General features: G+C 41.9%; 1 protein-coding gene across 1 annotated transcript; it reads left to right on the top strand.

The window, feature by feature from the left end:
- The first annotated feature begins 141 nt into the window (after nt 1-141).
- rnf11b (ring finger protein 11b) lies at nt 142-13,297 on the top strand. The gene is made up of 3 exons (XM_034584011.1): nt 142-723; nt 10,253-10,422; nt 11,383-13,297. Exons 1-3 carry the CDS (start codon nt 601-603, stop codon nt 11,552-11,554), a joined length of 465 nt encoding a protein of 154 aa, XP_034439902.1. The 5' UTR covers nt 142-600; the 3' UTR covers nt 11,555-13,297.
- Nucleotides 13,298-16,025: the final 2,728 nt, after the last annotated feature.

Below are 16,025 nucleotides of genomic sequence, written 5' to 3'. Positions count from 1 at the left end.
TTTGAACTCTGTGTTTATGTTTTTAGCGAAGGACAATGTGATCGCGAATCCGATTGGCTGCGGCCGAGAGCTTCTCTGACGCAGTGAGAGCCGATTGGTGCAGTCGCCCGACGGGGGCGGTGCCTCGTGTGGCTACGTCACCACCTTTTGTCGTTGTCGGGCAGCAGCTGCGAGCTGGGAAGTGTCTGACAGCTTCAGCCGAGACCTCCGCCGCTCCGCTCTGTGCAGACAGCGACACGGACATTCCCTCCGCTCCGCTGCCTCCGCGGGTGTAAACTTCCCTGAGGTCGCTGCACTCGTTGCTTTTTTTTTAGTATTTAGTTTTTAAGCTAACCGAGAGCCCAATGCTCCCCTGCCAGTGCTAGCTTGCGTTAGCGGGCTAGCTCTTTGTGTGGCTAGCTCGATAGCTGAGGGATGTTTTGTTGTTATTGAGCCCGAGCAGCCCTCCCGTCGTCTGGGGAGCGGAGCTTCGTCAGCTGTGTATGGGAGAAACAAACTAAACAACAACCCCTCCTCCGGTGACATTAGCCTCCTGAAACCATCTGTTAGTGTAAGCGACAGGGAAGCAAAGAGAGAAGAGTTTGACCGAACAGGAAGGAGATGGGAAACTGTCTGAAATCTCCGACCTCGGATGATATTTCTTTGCTACATGAGTCTCAGTCGGACCGGGCCAGCTACGCAGACGGTGCTGACCCCGACCAGGAGCCACCGCCCCCATATCAGGTAACTTTTACACCCATCAGGCCAATGTGTTTGTCTCATGATCTGAAACAATCCATTGAATACCCGAAGTCCTGTGTGACCCAGTGTGTCAGTCTTTTATTTTGGCAGGTGCATTATCCAGGAATCTGTTGGTCTCAGCAGTATGTGAGGCGCCATCAGCTGTTCACAGATCCAGCATCACCCTGCCCACTGAGCCTGTCCCGTCCCGGCCTTGACACTAATCCTCTTTTGTTTTATCCCAAGGTCCTGACTGTGCCTGCCATTTCCCTGAAGTTATTATTATTATCATTTATACGTTTACTTAAAGTGACAGCATCACCGCTTGCTTTAGTTCCAACTCTGCACTGAGCCATGTTATTTTGGCTCCTGTTCAGTGGAGCTGAACTAAGACACAGGGACTCTCTGTTATGGCCTGTGGTTCACTTTAACAGCATGATCTGTAATCCCAATGGACTTGAGACAGAACCCCCCCCCCTCTCCATTAAAGAGGGGAGTGTGTGTAGTTTTTTTGAAAACAACTTTTATTGCTGCTCCCCTTCCCTGATCTCCTCGAGGTACACCGGCAGCTGCTTTGTTTGTCTAGTGTCCTTATTTCCCGAATTAGATCATCCACAAACAGACCAGGTCATGTTGTAGCTGCAAATATGATGTGTGGTGTTATCGTTCCTCCTGTGTGTTTTTCTATGGTAAGAGGCGGCTGCTACGTGTTATGTAAGGCCTTGGCACAGAGTTGGCTTTTTACTAGGTTAAGCCAAGCCTTATTTGTAGATTTAAGATAGGTGCTTTTAAATGAATGGCAAACTGAAGGCGATCTCAGGTCAGTGCAGCATAAGAGCTCTCATTACAGAGGAACTACATACTTATACTGTGACCAAGCCTTGTAAACTCTTAACAGCAAAGATAGAAGCATAACGTGGAAATGTGCTTCTTGTCATCATTTCACTTTGATAATTCTGTCACCATACTTGATTTTAATACACATAGAATATTGAAATGTCATAAACACTGATGATTGGTTTCCCATTTGTAGATCTCACATTTCATTGCCGTCATTGGTGAAGTCATTGTAGTCTTTCTTCATCACCTCTGCCATGGAGGTTATGTTTTCACCACTGTCCCCTGTCAGGTGGTTTATTTGTTTGTCTGTGAGCAAGATTACACAAAAACTACTCAAAGGCTTACCACAAACCTGGTGGAAGGATGTGGTATGAGTCTGGGAAGAGCCCTTTAAATTTCAGTGTGGCTGTCCTGCGGATCCAGTATTTCTGTTTTTGCATTCTTTGGCATTGCGAGATATGGTGTTTTCAGCATTTGCACTGATTTCCCAAAGAATTAGTCATGGCCCTTGATGAAATAAATCAGGCACATTTAGCGAACCGATATCAATGAGTGTGTGAAATTTGTTGCATCTTGATTGCTGAGGGGACAGTCATATGCTGAGATATCCACTTGACTGAGTGCCATTCCAGTCTTTGTGATATTATTATCAGCATGGTCCCTGAAAACAATGAATTTGTAGTACTTACAATCCTAAATCTACTGAGAATCTATAACAGTGTTGTGTCTAGATACTGATCACATTGAAGATATTTTTGATCTTTTTATATGATCTGAACTTTACTTTTTATATAATTTCCATGTGCTAGTTGTTTTTTATGGTGTAAACGTTTGCTATGGATTACCAGTTGAAACAACAGTTTTTTTTCTTTTAGAGAAACAGATTTAAAAAAACATTGAGAAACATTACTAAGACAAGACCGGGTCAAGTTCATATCCATGTTTTTTATTTATTATCGGAGCGGTGTTTTTCACAGAAGACTTGCATCATGAGTCAGTCAAAGATAACATCTGAGACTGAACATAGCAGGAAGTCCTTGACATGCATCTTTGTCCGGGTTGATACAAGTGTGTCATGTCTGGTGTACAGCACTACAACAGTAATTAGGTCAAAGCCGCCAGCTCTGGTCTCACAGTGGAGAGATGGTGTAATAAACAACACAAACACTGTATAGTGTCTTTCCAGCCATGACTAAGCTTTCAGTTGTGTACATGAGCCGTTTGATTATACTGGCAGTGCAGCACAAGCTGGTTAACTAACCAGTTAAAACCCTAGTTAAAGAGCTCTTTTAGACCTGCCAGTGCTTTTCTCCCTGGTGACCACAGTAATCAGCACCTTCACCAGCTGAACCCAGTCTGAGAACACAGGACACATTTTTGTGCGATCACAGTTCGGCTTAACCGGGCTTTGGAGGAGCTGTTTGTGTTAGAAGTGGGACTAAAGGCTCCATTATACGCAATTTGAAATTGAGATTGCTGTGTTCATAAAAGCTATTGGGTGTGGCCCTGGGTGCAAATGCCAGGATATGTACTGCGACTGGAGGTCTGTCCTTCACACCAGAGGGTCATGGTGAAAAACATGGTGCTGGAAATCACACCAGTGAAATCCAAAACAAAGACAATAATAAGCTCCAGCTCGGCTTAAGTTTCAGGAAATGAAAACAGTAGAAAAATGGCGATTTATAACGATTTTGTTATCACAGCCAAAAACACAAAGAGGACAGGGTGGATTTGTCATTTTATCAAATTGTCTGGTAGCAAATGAGAATAGACATTTTTCAAATCCAATCTCCCAGCCATGCATTGTATTTAAAAAAAAAAAAATCATCCATGTTGAAAAAATAGTATTATATTATAATAATACAATATAAACCTGACATTATTTACTCAAGTAGAATTGTATTTGAAGTGCTGAATTTAATATATGGCTCATGAATCAGATGTTAACATGGGCTATTAGCAGGTTTCTGTTGTGATTCTAAGGAAAGAAAGATAATGAGTTAGATCCTGTAGCCTCCAGGGAGTTGGTCCAGATGAGTTGCAAGCAATTGACTCATTGTGTAACTATTATTCCGAACTGAACTTATGTAACCGGTAAACCGGCGACATGTGCTCCAGGCCGATTGGAAAAAACATGCAACTAATCACACCACTGACAAATTGTATGAGACAGTACATTGGGGAGCAGTGAATGACACTTTATGTCTGTCTCAACAAGTTGTGACTGGAGGCGTGCATGCGTTTCTGTGTATAGCGTAGATTCCTTGTGCGAACATGCCAGTTTTGATTCAATTTCAACCTTAAGCTCCACAGATTCCACAGTGTAGACGTTTTCCCACTGGGTAATAACTTGTGACACACAACGTCTTTTCTTGTGAAAGACATCATCATTACACAAAGTTTACAGCGTCTTATTAATATTTAAGGCTGAAGGTTTCCTTCTTAGTACCCAAAGGTACATTTGTTGTTCAGACAGGGGGTTGAGCTTCCCAGAGTTCAAAACAAGCTCCAGGAGACATCAAAACAAAATACATTAAAGATGTTTATGTTATCATGTTACATTTTGGCATTCAGGTTATATCTGAAATCCTGCCAATTAAGCTTTTTGCTCTTCACTTGACACCAAATCCTCCTCCCCATCCTGTCAGAGGACTCTCCGACTCTGGGATGTGACTTTGCTCTGCTGCTGACTCTTCGGTTTATAATTGTAGCGTCTGACTTAAGTATTTACTACCAAATTTTTTTTTTTTATTTAATAACGTGGATGGTACCACTGATTGGTGATTGTGAACCAAATGGTTTTATGTCTATAAAAAAAATAAATGGTTATCTATGTATTCCTGAACACCATGTAACACTGACTGCATTTTAACCCAAACATCTAAATTGAATTCTGAAAGTACAGAGAAAAACTATTTTCCTGCATTAGTAATTTAGTCTATAGTTATTTATATATAAGTTCATTTTGATGTTAGTATTTTAAAAATACATCAAACAGGTCAAAGTTGTATCCAACCTGCAGTGGTTCACTCTTCAGACAACTCATCATGAGACTTATAAATGTCTGCTCATCCTGAGTTTGTCAGGTCGTTTCTGATCAGACCGTGTTCCCTGAGAATTCAGAGTCAGCAGTGAATTCCAGGAGTGTGAATTCCAGCCTCTGCAGATGGGTGTGTCCACTGCCTGGCCGAGGGCTGCACAATGGCAGTGATGAATAATTTCCTGGCTGAAACGAGGCAGTGCGTGGACTGGCATCTGCAGGGCTCAAGGCCAAGTCCTATGATGGACAGACGGGGCAGTATATGGAAACTATTCACACAAACTTAGACTGTTTATTCTAAGACAATATTTTGATAAAGTTCTTACTTCCTAGTCCACGTGAGCAACAAATAGTCAAATTTGTAACTGCCTTTATTGCTGTTTTTATTGTGACCACCATATATTCTGTGCTACTCATTCATACATTATATCTTGTAATAAAACACTTTAAAATGCAAACGCATATCTAACATGACTTTTAGCAGCTACCCGATTGTAAAGTTGTCTTATACTTGATAATTTACCTGTCATTGTGTGTTACAAAATTAACTTGTTTAATTTGTATAGTCCATTGTCTAATATTTCTTTTAATTTCACATGAACTGGAATAATCTTAATTCTGTTATGTGTGCTATGACAAGAACTTTGAGATAATTTATCAGACCTTAAATGATCTTACTAACAGACTATTACAGATATAGAATATAGAAATGGCCGACATAGAGACAGGATGAATGGAGGAGTGGATGGATTGATGCTGAAAACGAAGTGGATGAGATCAGACCACTGAGCCGACCATTTAGGTTAGTGGACCATGGCCATGTAATGTGTCGTCAAAATGTTTTCAAAGTGATCAAAGGTGAAGGATGATGTGGCCTGTACCCTGTGTATGCGTGCCGACGCGTGTGTTGTCATGTGTTGCAAACAGCACGTTGTGTGGGGATTTTGAAAGCTGCTGGTGAGACGAGTGCTGAGTCATCGCTGTGGAACCGGGCTGTGGGAGGGAGCGTATACGTGTGTGTTTGACTGTGTGTGAGTGGGTATGAGAGCCCTCTTGTGCATATTTTGCACTCTGGTATGACTTTTAATGCCCCAGTCTCCCTGCTACGTTTTCTGATCACATTCAGTTCGGCGCAAAGGTCTCAATTCTGCTGTCAGCTACATGGTCTGTCCTCAATACACTTTTTGACTGTTGCCGTTACTTCTGTGTCAACATGCTAAAGTAGCATCTGCTGCTCTGGTCAAAGTCAAAGCCCAATCTCCCTCAAGACCCGTCATGTCGTCCATCTTTATATAAAGTTCATGGTACACAAAGAGGTGAAGAGCAGAGAGTCGAGATGAGAAGGCTCGCAGTCAGCGGTTTGCTTTGAGCTCAGCTAGCTCGGTCAGAAGAAACAGGGAAAGCAAGTTTAGTTTTGTGTTGGTTTCTAATTAGCTTTCTAACCTGGAGTGGAAATTTGGAAGAGTAAAGGAGGAAGAATGTGAGAAAAGAGGTGACACTGAACAACGATTTTCTTTTTGCTCGGTTGCTGTTAGAGTAACAACATCCATAAAAAGAAATAGAATGCCAATAAGACACCTTCATAAAGTTTTAAAGATACGAGGAAATTCTCTTCAAAACTACACTTGAAGATGCAACAAAGACATGAGAGGAGTATGGACCCACTGTGTCTGTGTCTGTGTGTCTGTGTGTCTGCGTCTGCTGACAAGCAAGCCATTGTACTGACAGTAAGACAGTCTGTGGGCTGTGGCTGACCACAGAGGCCTGGATGTATATTCCCTTGCCCTCTTCAGGACTGGTTCTCACAGTCAACTTCTCATTTTCCGACAGCTGCCATTCTGGCCCCATGTGATCAGAAGTCAGGGTGGGTTTGGTCACTCTAGCTGCTTTCAGATATTGAACTCTGGAAAAAGAAATTATCTGGAGGGGCAGTATGTGACATCGCAAATGTCAGAGTTATTTGTTGTGGACACTTTTCTGAGTTTCTCCTGCAAGCCCCGAAGTAAAAACTTGTGTCTGTGTCAGCCCATGTGTAAAAACAGCAGGAGATTCTGCGGGGGATTCACCACGTGCAAGTGAGCATGTTCACGACCTTTCTTAGATGTGACGGATGCAAAACGGAAATGAAATGAAACAGAGGTGTCATACACATAAGACAGAGGAAGATTTCAACTAGGAAACAAGAAGTAATACGGGCCGTTGTCGATATCCTGTTAACAAAAATGCATTATCTCCACAGTGAAGTGAGTATACGTTACGTCCTTGCCTCCAGCATGCCTTGTCTGAACACATTTGACCAAAGAATCTCCTGCTGCGTTCTTATATTAAAAGCTTGAGTTAAATAAATGAGCTTATTAGCTTATAGCAATTTGTGAAATCCAAATTTAATAACCTACGTTTTTACTTAACTTTTTAACTCAACTTTTTCTCCCAATATTTTTACCTTTTCTTTATTCCACCCAGAAGGGGTATTATGTTCATCCTCCATGGTTTGTATGTGGCCCCTGGGAAGGTTTTGTATGAGCCTCTTTAACAATACTACAACTTCCTGCTGAAGTGAAGCATACACAGTACACATACCGTTATCATCGTGTTGTCAGCCTATCCTGTTCTCACATCAACAAGCACATCCTGTTAATGTGCATCCATCTCCTCCTATTGTTTTCTTGGTATTGTGTGTAGGTGTCTACAGGTCTGTTTTCAGAGATTTAGTTACTCTGCAGTCCCCAGACAGAGAGCTAAGATTTCAGAGCCTGCAAACGCTTCATGTTTCTGGTGTTGCTTCCCTTTAAGTGCATATTGACGCTGCTGACATATACCAAAAACTGGGCATTGTCACTAATGAAAGGGGGATTTGTCTTTAAAACAGGAAGTGCTCATCGCTCATACTGGGCTTTGAGCTCATTTATTTTGCCGCTTCCTTACATCGGAGTGCTGCGGTTAAGAGTCTGCAAAGTGTCTGTGTCACTCTGCTCGGAAGACACAGGTTTCCACATCAACTTTCCTGATTTCGCTCACATCTGTGTGTCTCCATCTGCGTGCTTCTCTCTACCCAGCAACCTACACAGTGTATGAAAGCAACACATAGGACCCGCCCTGGGCTGGCGTCATTATGCCTGATTAAAAGTCTCTTAAATGTCAAACAAGGCCGCCAATGTTTTTATTTATTTTGTATTTATTTATTTTTGATATAAGAAGAGTTGGGTTCCGGATGGAAACCTCTTTCGGTCCGGATTCGGACCGGAGTCCGCCAGTTGCGGACCCCTGCTCTAACCCGTTGGCCCATCTCTCACATGTCACACCTAAATATCAGGCCTCTGGCTGCGGGGAGAATCTAGGCCGTTATTGAACTTGTGGGCAGAGAGTAACTCCATATTTCATTTCCCGACTCCTCTTTCCTCGTAATTTCTTTCATTTAGTGATGGATGATGGAAGACAGAGGGTAAATGCCTCGCCACATTATTTGTCTTTCTTTCTGCACTCACTCCTGCCTCCCTCCCCCCCTCACTATTAGCAGCGCTGGCTTGGCTCGCTGACAGGTCCTGCTGCTGTGTGCCTGGCCCAGAAGCAGCCTACAGCATGCTTGGCAAAGGAAACCAAGCTCTGTAATTTGGCTCAGCTCGCCACCGCCCTGCACCGTCCGTCTCCCCTTCCTGAGTTGCCCTCTCACCCCTGCCGTCTCGCTCTCTATCTCTGTCGTGCTCCTGGTCGGTCTGAGGTCACATGATGGAACAGTTGTCACGGGCCAGTTGGCACACTAGCTGTAAAAGAAAGGAGAGGCATATGACAACAATGACACTGCTGACCACTGTGCAGTTGACCATCCTCACACACACACACACACACACACACACACACACACACACACACACACACACACACACACACACACACACACACACACACACACACACACACACACACACATATTGTACAGCAGCTGCCCCCTCTCAGGCCCTGTCTGTAGCTTTTATTCCCGCTGCGTGGCTGCATCAGCTGTTGAAGTTACGCTGACTCATGGCTTAAAATGCTGTCAGGCTTATCGCTAGCTAACATTGTAATTGTTGTTCTGCATTTTTTCTATGAAAAGCATTACTTTTCAAGAAATAAAAAAAGTCACAAAAAAAAGGTTTCAGTGCCCATTATGGCTACTAACGCATAAATAATATATCATATCTCTGATTAACTCGCCAGTGATGGCTATTAGGAGAGCCAAAGAGGAAGTCAAACAATTGTTTTCAATAGTTGGCTTTATCATGACATGAGTTCCCATTAAAATCTTATGTCACTTCAGTTTGGTTGGTGGACTCTCTTAACAGTCAACAGAAACATATTTGTTGTAGTAACAAATAAGCAGCAAAAATCACACAAACCTTTAAGCTCGTTCAAGAATTCATATTTCCATAACACAAGTCATTGAATGATAGTATAGTTTTTAAAAAGGAAAGTGACAAAACTATTGATTAAGAAATGAATACATTGGGGGGGTACTCTTTAAACACGTGCTAATTAAAAAAGCTTGTGAGTAAGACATGTCTTTATTCTGCTTTTAAAAGAAGACACTGTTGTTGTAGACCTTTGTGCAGGCAATGAGTAAACACATTCTCTGATGGCTCTTTATTTCGGTTTCTTCCCTCCTATTGGTCTGATCTGCAGCTTCATTCAGGTTTGTGGCGCTTTGTGTCAAAAGGTCGTGGCTACAGTGTCGGTATACAGGTGGTTAATCAGAGAGCTCGCTTAACAGCATTAGAGTGGACTTAGCCTGATCCATGACATGGCTGTGGGATCCTTCAGTTGCCTGACATAAAGGTCTGGCACATTGGAGGAGGACGAGAGGAAAGAGTCAGAGGCAGAAGTGTGCGGTTGATGAAGAGAAAATGAAGAAGAGAAACTGGTGCACACACAGTCACTGTAGGGAATGTATGAGAATGAACCCCAGACATAGACCACAAATTGAAAGAGTTGAGTGAATAGAGAGATGCTTTTTACAGAGGAGGAAGACACTTGGAGACCAAGGTTGTACACAGATATAAAGATGGATGCAGTTCTGTAGAAGTAGAAAATGACCTGTCCTCCCTGATGACCAAAGTTTTGACATACAGACAGACAGAGAGAGAGACAGATGGGTAAATATACAGGCAGACAGACAGACCGAGGGACAGGCAGACAGGGAGACAGATGGGTGGATAAGACAGAGACACAGACATGCAAAAAAACAGACAGGTGGCTTTGGCTGCTTTGTAGTTTGGTGCAGGCCAGCCTGAAACTTCCACATTATCATTAATTCCCGTTAAACAGAGTTTCCATGAGTTCTTAAAAAATCAAAAATATTTAATTTGAATGTTCATTATCTGAATTTCAGGCCATAAAAACTCTTAAATATGTTAAATAACACGCAATAGAGAAATGTTTGGGCTGGATGCATTACATGTCTGTGTGTTGTTCTCTCTCGATGATACAGATATTAGCGCACTGTAATAAAACTACCTTAGACCATTTCCCCTTTTCTTCTATTAGTTGGAAGTGTAAGTCATTCTGGGACTAACACAACCTGTGCTTTACATCGGTCTGAAATTTAATTCATTATCCGTATAGATTTATCAGAATTAGTTTTTCTTTTCTTTAAATGTGGCCCTGTCTCATTTTCTGTAGGAGCAGATCCATGTACCCGTCTATCACCCAACACCCAGTCAAGCCAGACTGGCCACTCAGCTGACGGAGGAGGAGCAGGTCCGCATCGCTCAGCGCATCGGGCTCATACAGCACCTCCCGAAGGGCGTGTATGACCTGGGGCGGGACGGCTCAGAGAAGAAGATCAGAGAGTGAGTAGAAACCCGTCAGAAGATGCAGAGGAAGTTAACTTTGTTCAGAGCAACATGGTGGCACCGTCAAGAGAAATACTACTCCATCAAAGTGATCTGTGTATAAGCAGGGGTTCTGCAGGACTTTAAAATGCTTTAGGTAGAAGGTATGGAAACAGGATCGAAATGCTAATGCTTGGTGTTGTTTCTGAAACCGTTTCATTCAAATCATGTTTGCTCTTCTTTGAGTAATCACTTTGATGATGGGACAGCATCAGAGTGACATCACACAATGTTGCTTTCTTTGTAAATAGGACCCATCAACCCCATCCGTCTATGTCTATACACTATGTCATGCACCAACAGGCACATTTTAACAGGCAAAAACATTGTGACTAGTGTTCTCCAAGTCAATTAAATTAAATGAAGTATCATGTGAAAAGATCAAATAATTTTTTTACTTAATATTTCGGAAGGGCTGTATGTGAGAATGCAAATTTCCAAGTCACGCAAATTTTCCAGGAACTTTTCCTGCCAGCCCCAGAGTAAAATGTCCAGAAATTTTCAAATTTACAGAGTGTAGCTGCTTTGTACCTCTTCTTGTCTGCCTGTATATTGCTTTGGACTCTTTGGTTGATTTTGTGGATATGTCCAAATGCTTGTATGTTATTAATGCAATAATAAACTCCACGGCAGAGTCAGTAGCTTCTTCTCCCACCATCTTTGAGGTGTTGTAAACAAAAACACTGTGCTCTCTGCAGCAGAATTTCCATGTTGTTGTGAACACATCTGACTAGGACAATCTCCTGCTGCGTTCTTCATATGTAAAAGTCAAAGTCTGTAAAATGTCCAAACCAGACATTTTCACAAGTTAAAACGGTATTTTATTGTTCTCTTGGTTTTGTGTTCTTCATTTCCAGTCCAATCAAAGTAGATTGCAAATTTAAAGGGAAATAGTCATTGTCATTGTTTCCTCTGCAGGTGCGTCATCTGTATGATGGACTTCGTGTACGGAGACCCCATCCGGTTCCTGCCCTGCATGCACATCTACCACATGGACTGTATAGACGACTGGCTGATGAGGTCCTTCACCTGCCCCTCCTGCATGGAGCCTGTGGACGCCGCGCTGCTTTCCTCCTATGAGACCAACTGACACGCACACACACACGCACATATGCCCACAGATGCCTGTGGACCAAACTGGACACACACATACAGTATGCACACACTGTATCCTGGATTAGTAAGGTGGCAGTATCAAAGCTGTGACTGTAAAAGATTTATTGTGATCTCTTATGTTTGAGTGTGTGCACACATAAGCACGCATGTGTGTGTGCTTGCGTGTGTGTGTCTGTATATGTGTGTGTGTGTGTGTGTGTGCGTACCTGCACAAACACAAGTTCCTCACTTGGCCTGCTGGACAGGACTGCATTTGAGAAAGGATTGGAGGAAAGAACAGAGTGATGATGTTCAGGACGGGCAGGAAGGGGCTGGGTCGAGGGGAAGGAGTCGACGAGAAATGACAAGTGGACAATTGCAAAAAAAGAAGTCAAGGAGAAACACGACAGAGCTGAAGATGCGTGATGTAAAGACTTCTATCAGAGTAAGAACATCTGATGGACTCTGCAGAGGCCTCCAGCTGTCCGTCTGTACAGATCTCTCACGATAAATTAAGATAGGTCGGTGGTTTGATCGATTGTCCAGTGTCCTGTGTTTGTTTGGTCAGTCAGCATAAGGGCTCAGTTGAACCAGTGTTTATTAACAACACAGACATGGCAGAGGAAAATACAGTCACGTGCTTTAGCCATTAATGTGACGAAGAACTAATGCCATCAAGCTTTCACTTCCTGTGACTCTGTGTGTGACAGTGAGATCTCAGATTATTGGTTAAAGCACGAGTAGATCAGTTAACGAACCATTAATACAAATCAGAGATATTTGCACTTCTTAATCAGAACTTGTGACAGGAGTTGTGACCATATGCATTCAGTAATTATGTCAAAGTGAAGTATGTGATTTGTTTGACCTACATTTTCATTAGCATTGATTCGTCTCTGTGAACCAGGAGTGTAATTTATTACCGGTAACAATAACCAAACTACTAAATTAATTCTAAGAGCGATTCCCCCTTTACTGTCCAAGTCGTGTAATTTTAAGGACAAGTAAAGAACTTATTTAAAAACATACACAAGGTTACGATCATCACATATGTCTTTACACACGCATATTTATATATATAAATTTTGACTTCATGCTGTTATTTCTTCATTTTCTTCACATGAATTCGATGTCTCAATCTCAACAATCTCCTCGCCACATTTTACGTCTGTTGCCTCGGGTCACCCAGTTGATGAAAGCACAAAGAAATGACAACCGTTCTGTTTTATTTTCCTTCTCCCTGCAGACTGTCGCCTGCAGGTGAGTCAGTGAGACTTTTGAATTACTTTTGAATTATGCAGGTCATGTTTAATAATTTGAGTGCCCCCTGCTTTGCAGGCATGATAGAAATCCAACAAGAGTTTGAAAACATGCCTTTTAGTGAAGGTTGTATGTGTACGTATGTGTGGGTCTATGTCCGTACAAGGCTTTGTGGCCTTTGTATGAGGTGGTAAGTCAGCACCTTAGTTTTTGCACAGTACTTTAATCTACTTAACTTTTTATGTTGTACTTTGTTCGCCATCAGTGAGGTGGAGTCTCATGGCCTATCAGCTGCTAAAACGTGGAGCAGAGTCCTGTTAACTTCAAGAAAACAAGGGGTGGGGGTAATATGATACAGACAGTCAAGGCTGCAGATGCTGCAGTCGTGCTGGAAGTCATTGTATGTGTGATGTTGTGAAAAAAACAAAAGATGTGTCTTTCATTGTCACAAAACTAATAAATTGTCAGTGTATCGTGGTGTTTGGATTGGGTTTCTGTCTCCTATCACCTCGCTCTCTTCATCAGGAGGTTAGCTGCTGCCCACTTCTTTCACCTGCAACAGTCCTGTGGTCACACTGGTGGATGACCTGGATCTAATCGAGGCTGAGTGAGTGATTGGATTGTGGGGATAAACAACGTTAAATCCTGTCTCTGTGAAAGTGTGTTGGTATCTTCAATAGTTCCTCAAAAAAAGTTCAAACATAGTTCCTTCTTCTAGGGAAGACACTCCTAAAGTTACGTCTTCACAGATACTACACAGTGCTTTGGTTGTGACTTTGAACCAGAGACTTATTTATTGAAAAGATCCACTACCCACACAGGGAGGGTAAGTGACCACTCTTTTTTTGTTTGTTTTAATTACAGGTTTGAAGAGCAAGGTTTGCTCTTATTTGAATTGGGTGTGAGTGTTGTATGTTTGTTTATGGATGCTTTTGTAAGCATAAATATGCATATGCTATGTACTACAGGCAAATAATAAATAGACATCGCAACAGACCATACCTAATAGTGGGTGTTATCAATTTCCCTGTCAAAGAATTTAGATTTTATTATTTCATTGTTTCGTAATAAAACTATAGTTTTACTATCAATAAGTGATATTTAAGGATTAATTTCTCAATCAATTACTAAATTGCTTAGTTGGTGACATTTTTATCCAAAATATGGAATCAAATTTTTTTAATATATTGGTTTATTTATTTGGTTTTTGAACTAGCCTGATAACAAATGCTTTTAAAAGTTTGATCTGGGGAGGGAGTTTACAGACTACACCATTCTTAGAATGATTTGTGGTTTTAGAAAGAGGTGGCAGGAGCACTACTGGGGTCCCTCAAACCACTGCTGCTCATGGAAGGGAATAAATGTCAAAAGATTCAAGGAAAACCTATGTCCAGAAATAATGGCATGAAGAACCCAGGGCCAGGCACTCAAAAATGTAAAAGGCCTTTATTTCAATGGGCTTTCAATGGGTATTTTACCTTGCACTCTAATCTAGAAAACGGAAGAGATAAGGTCCTCCCACATTAAAACAAAATTCTTGGCCCCTAGGGGCATGAATGAACAAAATGAACAAAATGGAGAAAATCCCCCTGCTGGCTGCCAAACACCATGGTTGTTAAGGACGGTGCAGAAAGAGGAGAATCCACAATAGACAACAGACATTAAAATGCAGCAGTTAAGTAAACATATCAAACAATACTATTAGACTACAAGTGTACTCAAGTGATAAAAATATATAGTATCTACAATGAGGAAACCAATTTGAGCAGTTTTACACCTCCCAGAATGATCAACTGATGCCTATAACTGTATTTTGATGGTACCAGACTTTGAATGCAAAATTGGGACACCATTGAGAGCGATCATTCATTACAGGAGGTAGTCACTGAACCCCCAGGGGTCAGTTTCAGATAATTGCAATTACTGTGACAATATGGTGAAAACACTTTGAGAGTTGTATTTACCAACAAAATCTATCTATCACCAGTTTCACAAATTGTAATACCAGCCATGTTGTGTACCAACTTGAATGTACTTGTGGTTGTTTCTATGTAGGCCTCACTAAAAGGAGGCTGAGGGATGGCCGAGCACAGGTATGCCATCCGTACAGGGAATCTGAATTAGCCTCTGGCCAAACACTAGAAGCCCAACATGGGAGCGATAAAACTTGAAGAGTGTCAGGTTTTGAAGTAATCAGCTCTGATGCAAGGGGCGGGGAGAGAATCAAACCCCTGAAACAAAGAGAGTCAAACTGGATCTATGTCCTTAAAGGTCCAGTGTTTAAGATTCAGGTTAAAGGGATCTATTGACAGAAATTTAATATAAAATAATCCAAGTGTGTTTCATCTAAATTATATAAATTGTTGTTTTATTTACCCTAGAATGGGCCCTTTATATTGAAATACTTTATATTTACATGGGGGGGTCCTCTCTATGGAGGTCACATTGTTTCTTGTAGTAGCCCAAACTGGACAAACTAAACACCCTTTGTTTTTGTGAAAACTGAAGGTTACCACAGGTTCTCTGTCATGTTTGGAAGGGGAGGATGAGGTGAGGGGTATTCAGCTGCAACATGCAACTTCACCACTAGATGTCACTACATTCTACACACTGCAACGTTAAAGGCACCAGTTACCCTGGTCTCAACGAGGACTTGAACTTCTCATCTTTTTTATAACAGATCACATAATCATCAGTTGATCATTCTGTGAGGTTTTTAGCCTAAATGTCCGCTGTTCTCCTCCGATAGTTATGTTCATGTTCTTTCAAACACTCAGATATGGGAAACCACACACACACACACACACACACACACACACACACACACACACACACACACACACACACACACACACACACACACACACACACACACACACACACGTTGATAAATGTGGGAACAAGCAGGGATTTATTGCTGTCTTTTATTGTGTATTTTTTCTATAGCAGATTTCACAGAAAGAGAGAGAGCAGAGAGAAGGGAGTTCGTTCATTTCACATTTTCTTTCTCATTCAGGGTGACCAGTAGGAGGCTCTGTCCTTAAAAGGCACAGTTAGGGTTGAATGAATGCCTCTTTCACACAGTGTCATGAAAATCTCAAAATTCCACATAAGCTACTTTCAGACATGCACTGAAGTCCAGAGATCCTCCGGTCATTCTGCACAGGGGCTGTCAATGTCCGAGTGAGAGCCTCCAGACTTTCTCC

The sequence above is a fragment of the Hippoglossus hippoglossus genome, chromosome 4 (genome assembly GCF_009819705.1).
Source record: "Hippoglossus hippoglossus isolate fHipHip1 chromosome 4, fHipHip1.pri, whole genome shotgun sequence".
In the NCBI taxonomy this organism is placed as follows: domain Eukaryota; kingdom Metazoa; phylum Chordata; class Actinopteri; order Pleuronectiformes; family Pleuronectidae; genus Hippoglossus; species Hippoglossus hippoglossus.
This window is presented reverse-complemented; position numbering and strand designations above follow the sequence as displayed.